General features: G+C 41.3%; 1 protein-coding gene across 1 annotated transcript in view; it reads left to right on the top strand.

Moving 5' to 3' along the window:
• LOC102442280 (phospholipid-transporting ATPase FetA-like) overlaps window positions 1–21,973 on the top strand; it is a 77,306-nt gene that overhangs the window by 16,905 nt on the left and 38,428 nt on the right. The window contains exons 4-13 of the mRNA XM_023762469.1: window positions 2,186–2,266; window positions 4,100–4,158; window positions 8,747–8,860; window positions 9,914–10,012; window positions 12,131–12,192; window positions 15,266–15,338; window positions 15,662–15,732; window positions 16,770–16,852; window positions 18,225–18,383; window positions 20,426–20,514. Of these exons, the coding sequence (XP_023618237.1) occupies window positions 2,186–2,266; window positions 4,100–4,158; window positions 8,747–8,860; window positions 9,914–10,012; window positions 12,131–12,192; window positions 15,266–15,338; window positions 15,662–15,732; window positions 16,770–16,852; window positions 18,225–18,383; window positions 20,426–20,514 (890 nt within the window). The remainder of the gene's footprint in view (window positions 1–2,185; window positions 2,267–4,099; window positions 4,159–8,746; window positions 8,861–9,913; window positions 10,013–12,130; window positions 12,193–15,265; window positions 15,339–15,661; window positions 15,733–16,769; window positions 16,853–18,224; window positions 18,384–20,425; window positions 20,515–21,973) is intronic.

The raw sequence follows: 21,973 nt of genomic DNA, 5'->3' as shown, positions 1-21,973 counted from the left end.
GGAGTTCAGAGTTGAGACACCTTACGATTGAAAAAAGACATCGTGTCTCTGGCTCCAGCTTTTTCTGCATGCACTTCTGTACTTCGTACTTTTACTTCCGCACCGCACTCTCTGTGAGTCTCAGTATGCTTTCCCCTTTCCTTTGTAGATGAAAGAATTTCCACTCAGCCCAGCCTTCCTGGTGTTTCGGATGATGTCCGTTCGGTCTTTTAGTTGTATTCTTGAAGTGGTTGTGCTAAGCAGCAATCTCCCGGTGTTTACCTATGCCGCCATCTGGGTTATCATCTATCTCCCTGTTTGTGTGTTTTTAAATTATCTTTTTAGATGAAATTTGAGGCATGAAATAGTTAGTAACTTACCCCAAATCACATTATCATTATTTAGTATCCAACTTTGATATAAAACCAGTTTTCTGGCTCCTAATCCTTTTCCCTTTGTTTTTTCCCACCCACCCCCGCCCCCCCCCCCCCCCCACACACATCCCATTTCTTATATTCCTTCCCTCACATTCTTCCTTCCTTCTTCTGAGATTAAATGTACTTTCCAGTCGGCTGCTATGTAATGTGATGTGCCTGCAGAGAATGTCACAAGATTGGGTGAGTGTCTGATTCCAGCCAAACAGTCATTACTCATGTGCCCACTGGCTTAGTGCCTTCTAACCATTTCACATTCCAAGCTGTGCTACTGTGTGGATTTGGCCCGACTGCCCTCTCAAAACTGCTTGATGGCCCTGCAGGGATTGGAGAGAATCCAGAACTTCAGGACATCCCATCCTTGGCTCTCCTTTCTCAGCAGCAGTAGGAACCCCAAGCCTACCTAGGGGGTATAGGCAGCTAAGAGTAGGACTGGATGCTTAGAGAATGGTGATATTAGAACTACTGACATTGGGTAGGAGAACACCGATTCTATCGACAGAAGAAATAGGAACCTTGGGTTGGGGTACAAAACTTGTAGCTAACAAGCACAAGTGAATTTTATTTGGCCTGCACAGTGTTTAATTTTCTTTTTCGTATTTGGATACTTTTATAGAAGGCATGCACTCACCAATTTGTCACAAAACCCAGTGCTTTGTTTTCTGCTATTTCACACCTAACTGCTGTTAACTGAAGTTATTTGATGCAACTGTATCCTTAATGAAGTCACTTGGGATTCACAGAGAGCAGAACTGGAATCTCATTCTCATTCCAAAGTGATCATAGTTGTCCAGAGTTTTGTTGTTGTTTTCTGATGGTTGAATATCTCTTGGTTTCCCGGGAATCCCTTTTACTTGGACTTTACACTTCCCTCAAGTGATTCCCACCCCCCACCCCCACCCCCCATCTAATCTTGTTTGGGATGATTAAGATGAAAATGCCTGTAAAGTTTTCTAATCTTGGCTTATCCCCATTTAGGGAATTAGGAGACCTGAAAAAAATCGATTAACTAAAATATACTTTATTGGCCTTTTCTGAATTGGGTGAAGGATGGAGAGAAAGAAGGGATTTTTCTGTGTAGCAAACTCATGGGATTTGATAAATTATAACTTTTAAAAGGTTAAGGAACATGACTCTCATATATATAAAATGAACAGGTATCAAAGATTTTATTAAACTCATTAATTTATGAGGAAGCAAGTAAGATGTTAAGACCTCTTGAAGTGAAAATATAGGAGCTAAGCATTTATAGGCAATTTAATAAAGAAATGTTAAGATAAGATTACTGAATTATACACAAAACTATTAAAGTCCTAAAGTCCATAAATCATAACCTTTGGAGTTATATTTTTCACCAGACTTAAATATTTGTATCTCTACTGAATAAATATACATATAAGTTAACCTCTGCCCTACGGAGTTATAGTATAGTCCAGTCAGTAGAAAACTAATCAAAGGTGTAATCCCAGAATTACACTGAAAGATCACCTAATTTCTTTTACCTGTTTCCAAGGTTCAGATAATTTGTCTGACAGATTGTAGTCATCAGTTTACGCTTAATTGCCAGGAATTGAAATCTGTTTCCCAAGCTTTGAAAATATAACTTTATGTTGAGGACATATGAAATGAATTCTAAAATTTAGCATGTCTATCTTAGAGGTAGATTATTTTCAATTTCAGAGATCAAGTTCCTTGTTACTTAAGAACATGTTTAAGTGAAATGTTATTGGCATGAGAAATTCTCATTCTAAATCTTTTTATTTCCTTTATAGAAATTCTATCAAATTATAGTTGGTACTACTTTGCAATGTCTGTATGTGAAAGCCGGAGTGAGGAAAGACAAAGTGGTGGAGGTAGGTGAACTCACCTTAGATATCTAAGTCTGCATGTCATTATTATTGCCTCTAAAAAATGTGTGCTTGCATATAACAGATAAACAGACTAGCCAGTCTACCAGTCAAACTACTAATCTACTAAACAGCTGACCAGTAGAAAAAATATGCTTTACAAAAGTAAATACTTTGTACTTACTAGTATAAGGTCTACTGTTTTGACATCTGAGAATTCTAACTGGAGTAGTTACAATCTCTCATCTTTTGTACTTTCATTTGGAAGTTCACCAGGAAAGCATGTGTTTCTTTTCCTCTCCCCATCCTTCACAACTGCCTCCTGCTAAAAAGAAGTGGTCAATGTGAAAAGAAATTGCCAAGGCAGATAAGGTTAAGCTTTGCTGCCTATTTGTGGCCACAGCAAATGGCTATGGCTATGGTGTCAGGAAGTATTTTCATTTACTTCCATGCTTTCCTTTGGTGAAGCCAAGAACTAAAGGGCACTGGGGTAATCACACCCAAACCAGCTTTCAGAGTGAAACTGCCTGACATGGGAAAAGGTAAATTTTTTAACATAAAATTTTGAAAAAGCAAGCCAGAATGTAGTTATATATTCCAGCTTTCTTTTGGGGAATAGAGAAGGTGCAGAGAATGAAATCAGGTCACTGATTTAAGGCCACACTTATCTTCTTTACTTCCTGTCATTGTGCAGTTGTCTGATTCCTGGAGGAGCCCATTCTAAGGGCACAGGCCTGAGTTACAGAAAGAAGTCCATTCCAAGGCACAAGCTCTAGATTCAGGAAGAGAAAGTCAGTGAAGTCCCAACCAATGGAAAACCAGGCAGTTCTCTCCTATTCTCATAGCTGCTAAAGGAGAAAGGGCTGAGGAAAACAAACGAACTGACCAATTTCTCCTGCGTGTTCTTACGAACAGAATAATAGGTAGAGAGCAGAATATTGTAGGGAGTAGTAAATTCAAGGCAAATGAATGTAGTAATCATCCATAAAGACTGATTTATTTATTCAACAAATATTTATTGATCACAAAATGAATGCCAATGACCATGTTACCTGCTGGCAATACAGTGAGATGCTACTTCACATCCACTAAGATGGTTAGAATAAAAAGCAGGCACTAACAAGTGTTGGCAAGGATGCGGAGAAATGAGAACCCTCATACATTGTTCAGGGAATGTAAAATAATGCAATTATAAAATAATGCAACTGCTGTGAAAAACTGTTTGGCAGTTCCTCATAAAATTAAACATCGAATTGGCATATGACCCGGCAATTCTACTCCTAGATATATACCCAAGAGAAATGAAAACATGGCCACACAAAAACTTGCACATGAATGTTTATAACAGCCTTGTCCTGTTGCCTTCAGAAAACTGAAACTCTTGAGGGTTTTATTTTTATTGTATTTCTTGATTCTTTTTTTTTAAATTCTCACCTGGGGATATGTTGTTATTGATTTTAGAGAGAGTGGGGGAGAGAGAGAGAGAGAGAGAGAGAAAGAGAGAGAGAGAGAGAGAGAGAGAGAAACATTGGTGTGAGAAAGAAACATCAATTGGTTGCCTCCTGTAAGTGCCTCTACTGGGGATTGAACCTACAACCTGGGTATGTGCCCTAACCAAGAATCAAACACGTGTCCTTCAGTGCACAGGACAATGCTCCAACCATCTGAGCCACACTGGCCAGGGCTTTCTTGATTCTTTGAATAAAGAGACAAAAATCCCATTTTTAAACAGATATCCTCAGCAAGAAAGTGTGAGGTAATGAATCTTCACTAGCAGCCAGCATCCCAGACTGATCTACAGAGAAGCATCTTTCTAATCATTTCTCTCCTCTTTCTTAGAACAAGAGAGATATCTGCAAGCCAACAATGAGGAATTCAACAGTATGTTTGGATATCCAGTGAGTATCAGGTCTCTGACTATTTCAGAAGGGTGCTGAAATTTCCCTCTAATATTCCCCTTTGTTGGTGGGGCAGGAACTTCATTGTAGATGTAGATCCTATAACTTAGGTTCTGCTTTCTTTCACATTCCTATACATTGAGGGCTGGTGCAGTGAAGGCTCAGAACCAAAATTAATCCAGTGACCTAGGCTCAGGAATAATATATCTAATATTTTGGGTTTTATATATAACTCCTAGAAAAGAAATACTTGTTGCTTTTTCTAACACAGATGAAAGCATAGTTCCATACTTTTCTTTTTTCATTTAGACGTCTATTATAATACAGATAGATCTACCTAATTCATTTAATAGCAGCATAGTTTTCCATTATATTGATACTAGAGGCCCAGTGCACAAAATTCATACATGGGTAGGGTCCCTAGGCCTGGCCTGCAATCAGGTTCCCTGCCTCCCAGCCTCCCCGCCTCCTCCTTCCTTGCTCCGCCCCTCCTTAGCCACTGGTTGCCTGCCATGTTCCGTGCCACCCCCCTGGTGGTCAGCATATGTCATAGCAAGCAATCGAACTCCCAGTCTCCTGGTCAAACTCACCAGGGGACAATTTGCATATTAGCCTTTTATTATATAGGACAAGAGGCCCGGTGCACAAAAATTTGTGCACTGGCGGGGGAGGGGGGGAGGGGGGTGTCCCTCAGCCTCACTTGTGCCCTTTCACAGTCTGGGAACCCTCGGGAGATAACCACCTGCTGGTTTAGGCCTGCTCCCCGGTGGCAGATGGCAGGCCCAATCCCTGGGTGCCTGCCCCGCCTCCCCGGGTCGCGCACACAGCAGGGCTGATCTGGGGTTTGGGGCACCGCCCCGGGTCGCGCACACAGCAGGGCCGATCTGGGGGTTGGGGCACTGCCCTGGGCGGGTCGCACACAGACGCCTGCCACCCCGGGTCACAGATAGCAGGCCTGGATGGTGGCAGGGCAGGCGGGATGGCGCTGTCCCGCCCTGCCTGCAGTATACAAATTAGCCACCATCTTTGTTGGTTAATTTGCATTTCGTGCTGATTAGCCAATGGGAGGCATAGCAAAGGTATGCTATGTTTGTCTATTATTAGATAGGATACCTTAATTTATTTTACCAGTTTTCTATTGATGAACATTTAAAATGTCTTCATCACCCTGGCCATTGTGGCGCAGTGATTAGAATGTTGGCCCACAGACTGAAGGATCACTGGTTTGATTCTCAGTCAAAGGCACATACCTGGGTTTCAGGTTCATTCCCCAGCCATAGTTGGGGTATGTCCAGGAGGCAACCAATAGTTAATGAATAAATAAACAGAGTTGACTGATTCCATTTCCTTGACCCTACACAGAGTTCATTTCCCTCCTATTTCTCTAATTTCTTCCATGCCTACCCCTTTTCCTCTTCCCAGCCCCTACATACTGATTCCCATTATGTACTTGGCCTTCTGTTCTCCTTTATTGCCCCATTTAGCCATCAATCAAGTACCCTGCCCAAATAAATAAAGAGCCCAAACCAAATTCCACCACCTCTATCATGCTTAAATTTTATCACATGTGCCAGAATAACTAAACACTGAGGAAGTTCAGAGTTAAGCAGATGTTCTACATTCTTGAGATATTGCTTCTGACTTGACATTTAAGAGTAGAACAAAACACTCTAGTTGCCAAGTTAGTAAAGAAGTACTGATACTTTTATCTTGAGACAGAATCAGCATGGCTTTTGTCTTCATTTGCTAAACCAATGCTACCCAAATGAAATACATTAATTAGCTTTAAAAAGCAATTGAATAATCAATAGTGACAGCCAGCTGCTTCAGTAAGGCAAAAGATGAAATGGTCTTTGGGTCCAAGTATCAGAGCCATCTGGACTTAGACACCAAAAATCCAAGGTATCTTATCTTATCTAATAAAAGAGAAACATGCAAAAAAAAAAAGAGAGAGAAACGTGCAAATTGACTGTATCTTTGCTACACTCACAAGCCACGCCCACCAGCCAATCAGAGCGACTATATGCAAAATAACCCAACCAAGATGGCAGCTGGCAGCCACGGAGCTGGAGCAAGCAGGAGACTTGGTTGCCCCAGTGATGGAGGAAGCCAAGCTTCCCACCTGCCCTGGCCAGCTGTCAGCTCCACTCAAGGCAACAAAGTTTCAGTTATAGAAGATAAATAAACCCCAGATACCTGCTTCCAGCCAGCCTCCACTGAGAGCTTGGGTGGCTGGGGGGCTTGGCCAGCCTGCAAACAGCCATCAGCCCCTCACCCAGACTGGCCAGGCACCCCAGCAGGACCCCCCTCCCTGAAGGGGGTGTGGCCAGCCTGAAAACGGCCCTCAGCTCCTCACCCAGGCTAGCCAGGCACTCCAGCGGGGACCCCCATCCTGAAGGGGGTGAGGTCAGTCTGAAAACGGCCCTCAGACCCTCACCCAGGCTGGCCAGGCACCCCAGCGGGACCCCCACCCTGATCTGGGACACCCTTCATGGCAAACCAGCCAGCCCCCACCCATGCACCAGGCCTCTATCCTATATAATAAAAGGGTAATATGCAAATTGACCCTAACAGCAGAATGACTGGTCACTATGACACACACTGACCACCAGGGGGCAGATGCTCAATGCAGGAGCTGCCCCCTGGTGATCAGTGCGCTCACAGGGGGAGCTCTGCTCAGCCACAAGCCAGGCTGACGGCTGCCAGTACAGCGGTGGTGGTGGGAGCCTCTCCCACCTCCTCAGCAGTGCTAAGGATGTCCGACTGCAGCTTAGGCCTGCTCCCTGCTGGTAAGTGGACATCCCCCGAGGGCTCCTGGGCTGCCAGAGGGATGTCTGACTGCCAGCTTAGGCCCAATCCCCCAGGGAGTGGGCCTAAGCCAGCAGGTGGACATCCCCTGAGGGGTCCCAGACTTCAAGAGGGCACAGGCTGGGCTGAGGGACCCCCCTGAGTGCACAAATTTTTGTGCACCGGGCCTCTAGTAATCGTAATAAAAGAAAACTATTTCTATGTTATAATAACATACTCTCAGGACTAGAATGGCCCTTATAGATCATTTAGTTAGAACTCCATGCAAGACAAATTTCTGAGCTTCTTGGGAATAGATCTTGTTTAGTTGTTTTTCAGCTTCTACTAGTATAGCCCAACATAGGGCTGTGAACAGAGCAAGCCTTGAGAAATGTATTGTTCAATTGATTGTTAATTGGAGAAATTATGAAGAAAATAAAGAAAAACACTAAGGAAACCTTAGTTTTGGCTTGGATCTCTAGACTCCTAAATGCTAAGCTATTTGACCAGTTTCTCTTCCCTTGGGAAATAGACCTTGGGCAAGTCTTGGCTGGGTAACCTATCTAGCCTTCCTGGGCAAGGTTTAGCCTCAGGACTGAATGATTTTGGTTCTCCAAAAGGACGCTGATGTCTTCCCAAGGCAGGGCCCAGCAAGATTCCTCATACTTGAGTAGTATCTGTACTCCAGGCCTGTAGGTGGGTTTATTCTTTTCTTTAGGCTTTATAGATGGAGGAGGTGGAGGAGAAGCCCTTTTTGTAGGGAATTACTTGGTCTCATTCTTCTGCTTTTCTTGAGCGCTTAGATTCAAGCTCTGACATCTTAGATCCAATGATTATAGACTCAAAGATAGAAAGTAAGATGGTTCTGTCAACATCTTCAGATTGGGACTGAAGAGGTAGCAAGTTCCCATTTTCACTTAGCAAAACAACAGCTTAGATGTAGGCCAAAACTATTCAAACTCTCTCAGGACAATTAAGGGGCAGATGATTTTCTAATGCTAACAGCAACCAATGTCGGAACCTTCAGTGGGCTAGGGGTGAAAGACAGTAATTTGCTTTTGGCATTGACATCCTTCAGCAATGAAACCAGCATGTAAAGACACACCAAAATGAGTTTTCCAGACTAAGAAAACCTTCATTAGAGAACTCTGGAGTGGAGCAAACACAAATAACTTGCCTATTTAGAAGTGAGGAGGACCTTAGAGGCCAGAGGGTAAGATGAAATGGAAGGATTTATGATTCTAAGAAGAAAATGTATTTGGATGGCTACACAAGTGGACTGAATCTCAGGGGACAGCACGATCCCAAGTCTGCAACTTTTTGTCCCAGCCTACCTGACAGAAAGTGATCTTTGGCAAATAACTTCGGCAATTTACTCATCCTCAAAAGGTGATCATATAGTATTCCCTCATAGGGTTGTTTTGAGGATTAAATAAGTTGCTACATATAAAATGATTAGAACACTGCCTTGCAGGTAATAAATATTCTCTAAGTGTATGTTTTCATTGTTGATTTTATCATTATCAATAGTGTCAATAAACAAAGAATTCTCTCCAGTGCAGAAATACGTTCTGCCTCCCCCAAAAATCCGATATTGATGAGCCTCGACAACTTTGCATCTCTAGACCGCTCTAGGCCTCAAAGAAACCATTGCAGGAGGGGAAGACAAATACTCTTTTCCTTCCTTTGGTAGGGGATTGTGGCTTTTTACCATTTCAGAATGGCCTTGGTCCTTTTTGTTAAGCCTGGGAGGTGGGGGTCTTTTGTTTCTCTAATTGTGCTTGTTTTCTTTTACTCACAGAACAATACCATCAAGACCTCAAAATATAATATCTTTAACTTCTTGCCCTTGAACCTATTTGAACAGTTCCAGAGACTCGCCAATGCATATTTTCTCGTTTTGCTAATCCTACAGGTATTGCCTTTGGGACCTTTTCCACAGAACATTTTATCAGCCTCTCTGGGGTCAGGTTGTATAATCCGCCCTTCTTATCCCTAAACTGAGAAATGCCCTCTCTCATTAGGTAACAGGCAAGTGAATGGCTGGGATCTCGGGCCAGGCCTCTAGAGTAGCTTTGGTCAGGATTAGCCAGGATGAAACAAGCCTCTCCAGGAGGAAGGAAACAAGGTCACTGGATCCCAAGGAATGGGGGCTCCTCATTATGGCTGCATGGCCACAGTTCAGCCTGACCGTAAGAGGCTAAAGACTCTTCACCCCAACCACAGCTACATCTCTCTTCCTCCTTCTTGTCCCAGCCTACCCGACAGAAAGTTAAAATGCAGGCATGCTGCCGAAGGAGCATGGTCTAGAACAGCTGTGGGCAAACTACGGCCCGAGGGCCGGATCCGGCCCGTTTGAAATGAATAAAACTAAAAAAAAAAAAAAAAAAAGACCGTACCCTTTTATGTAATGATGTTTACTTTGAATTTATATTAGTTCACATAAACACTCCATCCATGCTTTTGTTCCGGCCCTCCGGTCCAGTTTAAGAACCCATTGTGGCCCTCGAGTCAAAAAGTTTGCCCACCCCTGGTCTAGAACATAAGAATATCAGCACAGAGCAAGGAAGTAGGACACGGGGGGCCCAAATTAGGAGAGAGGGACCGATCATCTCATTTTCCTTGTGCTGAAGAAGTGTGGGAGGTTCTGTGGTTTTCCCATGTCCATTCTTACCCGCCTATCCCCAGCACCCTCATTTTCACAGGAGAAATGGCCCTTAGCCATCAAAACAAATGTGGTAGAGTTCAGGACACATAGGTAGCAACTTATAGTCTCTTCTTTTTTCCTTAGTCCTTGGGAGATGTTTACTTATATTTGGGGATTATATGAAGGCTGCAAACTGTGAAAAGCAACCAGGATAGTTGAATTCATTACGAACCTATGGAGATGAAAATGGTGTTGTGGTAAGGGGAAGTATATTGTCCTTGAAGCTTTCTGACCCAAGTTTCTCTCCCTTCCCTCTCACAGTTGATTCCCCAAATCTCCTCCTTGGCCTGGTACACAACTGTGATACCTCTGATAGTGGTGCTGTCCATAACAGCAGCGAAAGATGCCATCGATGACCTGGTAACGTGGCTTTCTAGGCCTTTAGTTCCTCACCACCTAGTCAGGCTGGGGGGCAAGAAGGACTCCCCAGAACTAGCTAGTGCTAAGAAGAAGCACTGAATGGAGAGAGGAATATGTAATTTTCATAGGCCCAGGACAGGTGGTCTATGCATGGCCAGAAAGAGGCAATGCAAGGCTATTCTCTGTCTTCCTATTACGACCACTCAGCCCCTTTTCCAGGCTTCCTTCCATTTCCTTTTTAATAACTCCCCTCTTCTTTTACTCCCCTCTTAGCTTTCTCTGGGTTTGCTCTCATCCTTTCTCCATTCTCTCTTCTCTTGTTTTTATATCTATCTTCCCTTCATCCTTTGGTCTCCTCCTCCCTCTTTTTCCTGTTCTCATCTTCCCTTTGCACATTTCATTTCTCCTCTCCAACTCTCCCTGTTTCCCTTTCCGACTTTCAAACTTTTTTGTGTGTGTATTTTTTTGTGGTTTTTTTTTTGTTTGTTGCTGTTAATCCTCACTTTTAGGGAGAGTGGAAGAGAGAGGGAAAGACAGAGAAACATTGATGTGAGAGAAACTCATATATTGGTTGCCTCCTGCACAAGTCCCGACCAGGGCCCGGGCCAGGGAGGAGGCTGCAACCAGGGTACTTGCCCCTGACAAAATCAAAACCGGGACCCTTTGGTCTGCAGGCCAACGCTCTATCCGCTGAGCCAAACCGGCTAAGGCTCAAATTATTTTTTTAATATATTTTTATTGATTTCAGAGAGGAAGGGAGAGAAAGAGAAAGATAGAAACATCAATGATGAGAATCACTGATCGGCTGCCTCCTGTACACCCTATACTGGGAATCGAGCCTGCAACCCAGGCATGTGCCCTGACTAGGAATTGAATTGTGACCTCCAGGTCAACCACTGAGCCACACTGGCTGGGCTCCCTTTCTGACTTTCAATGCTATTAAGTATGCACCGCCAGGAACCCTCTGATTTTAGAAAGCCTTATGACTCTTCCTGTCCTTGGAGGGAGAAACTGGCTCCCAGTGAGTGGTGCATAGCTTCCTCTTCACAGCAGGTCCTGCATAGAAGGGTGAGGGTGAGGACCCAGTACCATGTGTACTAGTGGGATTTGGGAAGCCAGTGCTATTGACCTGCTTGCATCTTCCATAAGAGAGTTCTGATTTTACCAGAATAGATATTTAGAGCAAAGTTTGAGAGAAGGATGTTTCTCCAGCTCTTTAACTCTGTAACTCTTTAAACCCAGAATTAGCACATGGTTTAAATTTCAATTGTAACTCAAGTCACAATGTAAAAATGGTACTTTATTTTTCTATAACTAAACTCAATATTGCTGATAACAACCACCCTATCCTTTTTAAAGAACAAAACACTTAACTTGCCAATTCAGAATAACCCATTTACTTCTGGTTTAGAACTCAATCTCTTTAGGATAAATATTCTGACCAATTCAGAATTCTCTCTGCCTCCTTCCCAGTCCTACTCTTTTCTCAGGGAGAAATCTCAACTGAAAGGAGGGGATTCATGTGAGTCCTAGCACCAGGACATACCCTGTATTTGTCCCCCTTCTATTTGGTCTTTGCATAGATGACTGAGCAGAGCTGCTATTGAAAAAGTTTATGGAGTTCTTTTTCATCCACTGTAGGCTTCTGAATGTGGACCATGGTTGGGATGGGATGGGAGTATGCTTAAGGATAATTAGCTTTCCCTGTACCTACCAAGAAGTGTGAGACTCTCATCCTGCCCATGTTTTTGCATTCTCTCCTCTGTGGCCTTTGATATAAGTTGTTTGTTCTCACCTGGGCTTTGGCTTTTGATCTTTAAAGCCAAGATTTTCTCTCTTTCTTCTCCCTTGGTTCTTTTTCAGAATTCCCTTTTCAGCTTCTCAAAGACAGTCAGCCTCTTGGCCTGTGGTGGGGTTTTTTTTTATTGATTTTTAGAGAGAGAGGAAGGGAGAGGGATAGAGAAATCGTCAATGAGATAATTGTGGAATGACTTTGGGGGGTCGAGGAAAATTTCAAAGAGGGTGAACTATATTGGATAATATTTCAAAATATTAAGTTTCTACATGCCATTTGCTCAATTCTATTACCTGAACTTTTTTTTTTTTGTATAATTTTAGAAAAGGCACCAAAATGACAATCAGGTCAACAACCGTTCTGTTCTGGTCCTGATGAATGGCAGGTAAGTCCTTCCACTCCGAAGCTAGTTTAGGCAGGACCGGCTCTGGGGGAGGGTTGGCCTTGTGAACACTTGATGTCCTGGGGGCTTTGGAAAGGTAGTTCAGGACAGTAAAAAGAACCTCAGATTGGACATAAGAAGAATTTGTTTCTATGTCTAGCATACCCTGAACGCACCAAATGACCTCAGACCTTTCTGGACCTCACATTTCTTATCTATAAAGTAGAGATCATATTCTCTACCTTAGAGGATGTTTATGACAATAAAAATGAAATAATATATATTACAGCAATTAATAAATTATGACATGGTATTAATGTGCCAGTGGTTATTATTAGTGCAGAGGTCAGCATGGAGACATCTGTCTTTAGAACCTCAGTGGATTTTAAGATGGTTTATTGGCCATTCTTTCTGTAGCCTTTGGCCAGACCATCTTTTTGTTAACAATCTAAAGAAAGTATTGGCATTGACCCCACTGCCATGGTGTTTGGTCATAGCTATCTCAAGTGTTAGGTCAATGTTTATATTTGGTGGGGTGTTGCAAAATTTGAGCAATTCACTTATGGCAGGAATGGAGAGAGGCAGGAATAATTCCTATAGAAAGCAAAATATGAATACTGTCATTAGAGGTACAAAATTTATTATAAGAATTAATAAAAATGAGCAATCATAGCTGGTTAAAGGAATCAAGGAAGACTTTTGGGAGGAGCTGATGTTTGTGCTAGGCTTTAAGAGATGGGGAAGAATTCAACAAATAGAGATTGTATGAGAGGAAAAGTGACCAGTGTGTGCAGAAAGTATTGGCATTCTTATGTTGCTTTATATAGGAATTATTCCTGCCTCTCTCCATTCCTGCCATAAGTGAATTGCTCAAATTTTGCAACACCCCACCAAATATAAACATTGACCTAACACTTGAGATAGCTGTGACCAAACACCACAGCAATGGGGTCAATGTCAATGCAAAGAAATACAACCCTGAAGGAATTCATGATTGAGGTCCAGTCTTTTTTCACATAGGCCTTATAGAACACCCAGTAACTATAGTTTTAATCAGATAATTCTATAATGTGAAGTTCTTGGAGATCTAATCCTTTTATTTATTGTGGTTGCTGATCCTTACTCAAGGTGGATTATTTCCTCAAGTGTTTTGATCTATTGAAGCCTTTCATAAGTACCACCAAAAAAGGCAGTAGTGAGTCAAAAGAACATTTTAGAAGAACATAGAGATAAAGAGGAAAGACAAAAGTGAGTGTTTTAGAAATTTGCAAGGCTAGGGAGTTACTGATCAAATGAAGTAATTTGAGCACTTGGGTTTTGTAAGATTATTGAAGAATTTGTCAGAGAGTGGTGTTGTGGGAGTTCACTAGCAGGGCCCTGACTTGACTTAGTCTCCCCGTGAGTGTCTAATTAATTGAACATTGGCAGTGAGGCTGGTTGTTGAAACAGTCTATATTCCAAAAGTAGCTTTCTTCAGAGCACATGGGTCTGAGCAGAGCGGCTACTATAAAAGTTTGTCTGTTTTGCAAGTTGTGATTTCTGTTGTTTTCATTTCTCAATAGTTTTGGTTAAAGCACATCTTAGTGGAACTTTCTTTATGGGCATTCTAAGTGGCCTGAGTTCAGGTGGTATCCCTCCGAGGGTTTTTTTGTTTGCTTTTGCCAAGTAACTCATGGGTATCACCTATTCCCATACTTTATGAGAGTACAAATTCTCAGGGGAGTCCTCCACTCCCTGGCCCCAACCCTCCAGGGTAAAATAGACAAACTTTCTTGCCAATAAGTTGGTTTTTTTTTTAGACCACCTTTTTTCTAATGGTGTTGCCCTTTCCAGAGTCTTGGCTTTATGAGGGGTTCTTAGTTCCAGCTCTCTGCCTCTAAGGATCCTAAGGCTTAATCTCTTGGCCCTTTAGAGGGCTAAAGTAAAACTCAAGTTCCTAATTATTAATACTGACTGGCAATCCCCTCCCCCACTCAGGGCAAGAACAGCTTCAGAAAATACTTCTGTTCTGAATTTCAATCCTGTCTTTTTTCCTGGCTCTTCACTTTGTGTTAAATATAGCCTTGCTTTTGAAAAAATGTTGGCTTTATTTTATCTAGCACTTCTAAGTATTTGTATTAGGAAAAGTACCCGAGTGTTACGGAACTTCAGGAGGTACCATTCACATAAAACAGAACAAATATGAATGATCTCCTCTGCCGTCCAAGCAATGCCTTCTCTATCTATATGACCAAATTTGCTAAACCAAAAGGTAGAATGAAATGCTTGGAAATTAAAAATGTACTTATGGCACAATAAGACTGAATATTTTAAATTGGGAGGGGATACCTCCCCGTCTCCTGAATTTGGGACACATGGTTGTTATAATATCCAGGAACAAAGTAGTAATAGTTTGACAGCTCCTTGTATAACAAAATATAAATTTTTGTTTTAAAAACATATATAACAATACATAATACAAATGTAATATAAATACACATGATACAACATTTAAAATTTTTATTTTAAAAACATACATTTAAAAGGTTATATATGTAAGCTTTTATCTACAGGAGAAGCCCGAATGCTGTAGTGCTGTGTTGTACTGGTGAAAATCATGGCAGACAGAATGCCAGAGAACTGGCAAAAATGAATGTTGACTCAAGACAAAATAAAACACTCACATGTTTTTCTCCAAAGCTTACAGCTACTACCCTTTAGTACTATCCCCCTGATTTGAAAATTAGGAACAAAATAAATAAACGTATTGAGATTTATCTGCATAGAGATGATACTTGAAACCAAAGGAAAAAGGTTCAAGGATCTATAAATAATGATTTTGTAACAACATAATGATTATGTTTATACTATAATATTAAAAGAAAGTTGAATTTTAATAAGATTTAAAGAAATATAACCCTGGAATTTGAAGAAAAAATTGGGTCACATTCTTGATTGTAGCAGTGATGCATCACAAACTGATTTGGTCGTCCTCTGAGCCTTGAGTTCATCTCAGCTTTTTTTTTTTCTTTGATTGTCAAAACAGAACTTTGGGGGGGATTCTCAGAGCAGGTATTCAAGGGTTATTTTCTTATAGGATGGAGAAGAAAAAATGGATGAATATCCAAGTGGGAGATATAATAAAATTAGAAAATAATCAGCCTGTCACAGTGAGTACCTCCTTGGGCTTTTTCTTTTTCTCTTTTGGCTTGAGCGTGTACAAGGGAACCCTTTTAGCACTTCTGCTGCCACTGCTTTAGGGGACTTCCATCTGCCTCGCTTTGCCTGCAGAGATCAACAGTTCCTGTGATTAGAAGCTTGTTCTCGTCCCCTCTCACCATAGCTACAGACAGTGTGAGACTAGTTCTGGAAGAGGGGTATATGGTAGCAGTGATGGGTCCTAGACAAAGAGGGTAACTGCTCTTGTCACACTGGGAATGTTAAAAGTCCGCCTTCCTGCTTTCCTTATTTTCTCTGACTTTTCTGACCACAGGCTGATATACTATTACTCTCTAGCAGTGAGCCCTACAGTATGACATACATAGAAACAGCAGAACTGGATGGGTAAGTGTTCCCTCCTAATGTCCATTAAAGTGATTGAGGCAGCTTAGAGTGACTTTTCACTGAGGGAGAACATGATGCCAAGAACGAATTGTATTCTCATGTGGAAGTACTAAAGAGGCTAGAAATATCCAGCTAAGAGAAGATAGGAGGCCAGACTCTTGGGACCTCAAGTCTAAGGCTAAGCTCTTGACAGCATTAACTGAGCATTCACTGGGTACAGAATCTGGGCAAATAAACGTCATATTCTCCATCTCTAAACTGGAGACACTGTCTGGCTGTATTTAATAATGCTGAGTGACAGGAAAGAGGTTAACAGAACTTTAAATTTTCAGAATAGAGTTCCAAAGTTTCCGGGCCAGTAGGAGATAACTATTTACTGATAAAACACCATGTTCTATTAAGGATTTAAGGTAGAAATTCATTAGCATACAAAAGCTAAGGTCTTAGGATGACAGAGGCCCTCTTCAGAGAGCCTGCCCTATAGAGTTTTGAATGGATCTGCATTCTCACAACTATTCCTCTTGGTGTCCACAAGCTTTTTGAAATATGGCTTCTATTTTTGCTTCTGTCTCTGTGCATTCCTATATCAGCACATGGTTAATTGAGATCCCCTCAGGAGTTCTATAAATATTTATGAAGTGATGAGTTTGTTTACTTGAAGGTGTGTGCAGGTTTTAACAGGGCATGCCCCTTATTCTTGAAGGGAGCAGGTGCCTCCTCCACATTGTTTTGTGATGTCTCTTCAGCTGCTCTAGAGCATCTATTCAGCAAGATCTTGTGGGTTGTTTAAAAGAATCGTGGTGTGTTGCAGTGAGAGAGGGGAGAGGGTGTGCTAAAAATAGCTTCCTTGTAGAGCCATTCCACCTCAATACTGTCATTGAGAGAGAATAGTAGGAGTGACTTACAGCTCAAACCTATAGCCCAAGTTCTGTTGGCAATATCTATTTTCTAAAACTCCATGAAGAAGTAGGAGAAACTGGACCTATACTGCTTTTGTGTATATGTCCTGTATGCTGGTTCTGTGTGCTTTACTCTAGTGAAACCAACCTGAAAGTGAAGCAGGCCATCCAGGTTACCAGTGAAATGGAAAATGACTTGAATCAGCTTTCTGCCTTTAATGGTAAGTTAGCATGTAGGTTTGCCTGCCCAAATTTTTATCAGTATAGGAATAGTTAAATAAAGTTTTTATATTCATACAGTGAATTCTATATCACTTTTTATAAACAATATTCAAGTTGATATTTATTGACATGGAAAAATATTTGTAACACTAGAGGCTCAGTGCACGAAATTCATGCACTGGTGGGGGGGAAAGCGGGGGCATCCCTCAGCCCGGCCTGTGCCCTCTCGCAGTCCGGGAGCCCTTGGGGGATGTCTCACTGCCACGGAGGCAGGAGAGGCTCCCGCCACCACTTCTGCACTCGCCAACCATGAGCCCGGCTTCTGGGCTTCTGGCTGAGCAGCGCACCCCCTGTGGGAGCGCACTGACCACCAGAGGGAAGCTCCTGCATTGAGCGTCTGCCCCCTGGTGGTCAGTGTGCATCATAGGAACCAGTCGTTCTGCTGTTTGGTCAATTTGCATTTTAGCCTTTTATTATATAGGAATAGGATACTCATAAATGGAAAAATATTACAATAGATTGTGCTTAGTATATATAGCATAAACTTGTTTTCTGAGACATATGTTTATGAGTACATGTGTAGAAAAAAGTTGAAGGATGTACTTCAAAAGGTTAATAGCACTTATCTCTAGGCAATTGGTGAATTTTATTTCTCCTTTCTCCTTTTAATATTATATACATATTTACAAAAGGCATGTTTTTGCTTTACTAATCAGGAACAAGTCAAATTATTTTCATTTTGAAAATACTAGGTTTGCTTTTTTGTTGTTTTTTTTTAGGTTTGCTTTAAGTTAAGTAGTTTAAAATTTTTTTTTCAGAGTTAGAGCTCATATGATCTAGCAGTACTGATAGTGATAAGTTATCATGTGGGTTTTTCTCAGCTGTGACTCTCTCTGGATAACCGTGTCACAAACAGAATTACTCTTCTCTGATGCCCAGAAACCATTGTCTGCCTTTCTAAAGGGAGCTGGTGAGAAATGGGCAGCATCTGAAATGGGGAGAGGATAGGATAAAGATTGTATGTATTTGGAAAGAAGGATGTTCTTTCCTCTTTTATGTTAAGCCTCCTTCTATCCTATTAGGAAAATCCTAATTATAGAACCAGCACTCTTTTTTTATATATATATATATTTTATTGATTTTTTACAGAGAGGAAGGGAGAGGGACAGAGAGTTAGAAACATGGATGAGAGAGAAACATCGATCAGCTGCCTCCTGCACACTCCCCACTGGGAATGTGCCCGCAACCAAGGCACATGCCCCTGACCGGAATCGAACCCGGGACCCTTGAGTCCACAGGCCGACGCTCTATCCACTGAGCCAAACCAGCCAGCGCCAGAACCAGCACTCTTACTCCTTTTTTTTTTTTCAGGAGAAGTGAGGTGTGATGCTCCCAATAACAAGTTGGGCAGATTCACAGGAGTACTCACTTATAAGGGGAAAAACTACCTCCTGGACCTTGATAAGCTGCTGCTCCGAGGATGCGTCATCAGGAATACAGATTGGTGCTATGGCTTAGTGATTTATACTGGTACGTCTCCCTGAGCTACAGTTAGACCCCAGCCTGCTGGATGTAGATGTAGTACTCAGGTATATATCAGAACACTATGGCTTTGAGACAGAGAGAAAGGGAGGTGGATGGATGGATGGATGGATAGATAGATTTAAAAAGAAAAGTTTTTTCTTAGGGAAAAAAAAGACTTTTTTCCCCAAACAATGAGTTGCCCACATATCAGCTCTGCTTTTGTTAGAGGAAGGCTTTGTGTTCCAAATCATAACTGGACACAAGAGAAGGGATGCATAGAGAAGTACACATAGAATTGGCCTATGAAAGGGGAACTTGTAAAAGGGGAGTGTATACGTATAGATTACTCTCATGAGGAGAGAATAAACACAGTGCTCATTATGGAGAAGAATGTAAACTCTTACGTGAAGGGCTCATGCCAAAGAAAAGGCACACGTGGATCATTAGCAGTGGCCTCTCTTGAGATGTCATTTAGGATCATAATCCCTTGTACTTAATGAAGGATTTTCTTGGGTTATGATATGGTTCAGGAAAATGGAGAAACCTTCTGTGCTACTATATGCCCTCGGTGACAGTGGGTATTGCTAACAACAACCATAGTAAGATAGCATTCTGAAGGTAGCATCAAGGAACATTTACCACAGTGAGTTCTACTCAACTCAGAGCTCCCCTTCTAGAGAATTAACTCCTAGACTGGGGATCCTAGATGCCTCACTTCTGTGGAAAATAATAGGATCCAAGCCCTAGAGAGAAGCTTAATAGTCCAGGGAGGCCTTGGTGGAACTGTCTTCATTGATTCTTGACCTATAAGTGGCAGCTTCTAGTCTACCTAGTCCCAAACTCAAAAGATTTAAAGTAGGCTTATTTTTTCACTGTACTTAAGCAGCTACCCACACATATTGCTATGCATAAAAAGCTCATTTTCAGCAAAATATTTTTTCCCTTAAAGCAACAGCAGTGAAGTTGCCAACCAGCACAAATCTAGTTAAGGCTTCCCTCTGACTCTTGGTTGCATGGTAGTGAAAAATCTCTGGGGACTTTGGGAAGTTCAGAACAGAGGAGTACTGATGCCACCTAGGGCCTCTCAAGGTATGCAGGACAGAATTGGATTGCTGTTCCTCCACATGATGTGTAAGTTCTACTGTGATCTCCACAGTCCTCTTGAAGCCTGGGGTAGGGGCAGTCTTTCTACGAACCCTTGGAAGATACTGTCCCTTGAGGCTTTCAGTCTCTCAGCCAACTTCTAATTAGTTCAAGACCTTCAAGGAATGCTTAAGAGGAAAGAACAGCATAGCTTATGTACTGCATCAGTTTGTCCACATACCAGGGAAGTTTCAGCTCCCTCATATGTAAACATTGATGGAATTCCTTCATTAGAGTAAGTATAAGACTAATAATCAGATGGTAAAAGGCCAGAGAAATTGCTACTTATACTTTCTTCTAAACCTCTTATGTTTTCTCTGCAACTATATCTCTCTAGTCAGAAATATCTAATTCTAGTGCCTGTGGTCATTAAAAGCTTTTTACTTCTGCTTACTATCTGCCCTGTCATGAAGAAATATGGACTTTCTGTCTCAGCTCCAAAGAAGTCTCAGATCTCCAGCTTCCACCTCAGAAGACGTTGCCTTTTCCTTTTTCCCTTTCTCAATTAGAAACTAAATAAAACTTGGTCCAACGGTGGGTTTTCTGAAAATAAAAATCTCCTTATCAGAAAATCCCCTTTCTAAGCTACGTAAACCAGGTGGTAATAAGAGAGAAGCTGTGGCTTCTATTCTGACTCAGCTTATCTGTGAAAGATTACATGTCTAAGGCGCTGCAATGAGAGGGTCAGCATTGCTGCACTTTGCAGAAATACTTGGAGTTATTCTTAGATACAAATTTTCTATTCTTTGAGTTATTGCACCAACTATGAGCCTTACTACAGGGCTTTATCCCTGGCACTGAAAAGAGGTTTGATTAGATGATCATAAAGGCACATTCCAACCCAATTTCTAGCTTCTGGGTATATTCAGTAATTCTAAGAGCTGATGTTTCCCTATTTCAATTAGGGCCAGACACCAAATTAATGCAGAACAGTGGAAAAACCTCTTTTAAACGGACACACATAGATCATCTCATGAATGTCCTTGTGCTCTGGGTAAGTTAAAGACTTTTTTGCATTTCTTTATGAATAGACATACTTCCCTTCCTTCCGTGGGAGTAGCTGGTATTTCCAACTTGGGATTTAGTTCTTTGAAAGTCTCAAGCAATATTTGGGACCCCCACATACTAATGTCTGAAGTAGAAAAGAACAGAGCCAATTGATAAGGAATTCTCTAGTATATAACTTTGTTGTGGAGGATAGTCATGATTTATTTAAAATGGATCAAGGGCCTTGTTTTAGAAATAAGATGTGTTTTTGTTTTCTCATAACCAGTCTTACTCATGACCATTTTAATAAAATCTTACGTGGCTAATAGAACCCCTTAGTTGAACTGATGATTTTCAAACTCTTAGATGAATCTAAGGCAGGGGTGGGGAACTTTTTTCTGCCAAGTACCATTTGGATATTTATAGCATCATTCGTGGGCCATACAAATTTATCAGCTTAAAAATTAGCCTGCTATATTTGGTCAGACATTTAATTAACTCACCCCTAATGCCTTGGCAGGGCCAGACCAAATGATTTTGTGGGCCTTAGGCGGCGTGCTGGCTGGACATTCCCCAGCCCTGGTCTGATGGCTGCTGCAGGAGGAAGAGAGGTGATCAGTTAAATTTTGTCCTGGTTTCCTCATTCTGAAGGTCCTGCTTCAAAAAGAGCAGCTTCACATTTATCTGTTCTATAAGACTTCAGTTAGAAAATAGAGGATTCTGCAGCTAAGAAATTAAATTTGAAAAGCACGACAGTAGAAAATAATCAGCCTTGATTGAAGACTAATTAATCAGTTACTTTATTTCCATGCTACATATGCAGATTGCCTTTATTCTTGTCAGATATAGACAGATTAATGAAGAAATTCTCTGCATAACCAGGCAGTTCTAGTGCTGCCTATACTTCATTATATGACTTTTCGTTTTTAATTTTACTCTATTGCTTAGACTCTGAAAATTCAAAAATGCCTTTACTTTTTGTATACTTCTCATAAATATCTGAATTATATAACTACCTGCCCTCCATTATTTATTATGGGAAATATCACATTTCTTTTTCTAAATCCTTTGAATTTAGTAAATAAGTTTTAGAAAATTAGGAAAGTTTATTCAGCTTTGAGACCAAACACTCATATTCATTATCTTTCTATTGCTGTTTACATAGCTTTCAGCAGTTGAAACAAAGTGACATTTTCTGGTTTCTTAATGAGGAAGACAATCACAATTGAGAAATTAGAAAGGCGATGTAGGCAAATATGCCTTTGATAATATAAGAAACATATATCATTAGACATTTAACAAGGTCATTTAGCCTAGGATTGTCTTCAAAACAGAATGTCTTCAATATGCATAGGAAGTTTCAACTACTTGTTTACCTGTCTTAAGCGTAGTGATAATAATTTATACCTGTAGAGGTATTTTAACATTTTTAGAATATTTTCATATTACTCACTAACCACAGCCTT

This window comes from Myotis lucifugus, unplaced genomic scaffold (assembly GCF_000147115.1).
Source record: "Myotis lucifugus unplaced genomic scaffold, Myoluc2.0 scaffold_246, whole genome shotgun sequence".
Taxonomy (NCBI): domain Eukaryota; kingdom Metazoa; phylum Chordata; class Mammalia; order Chiroptera; family Vespertilionidae; genus Myotis; species Myotis lucifugus.
The sequence above is the reverse complement of the archived record's forward strand: the minus strand, read 5'-3'. Positions and strand labels throughout refer to the sequence as shown.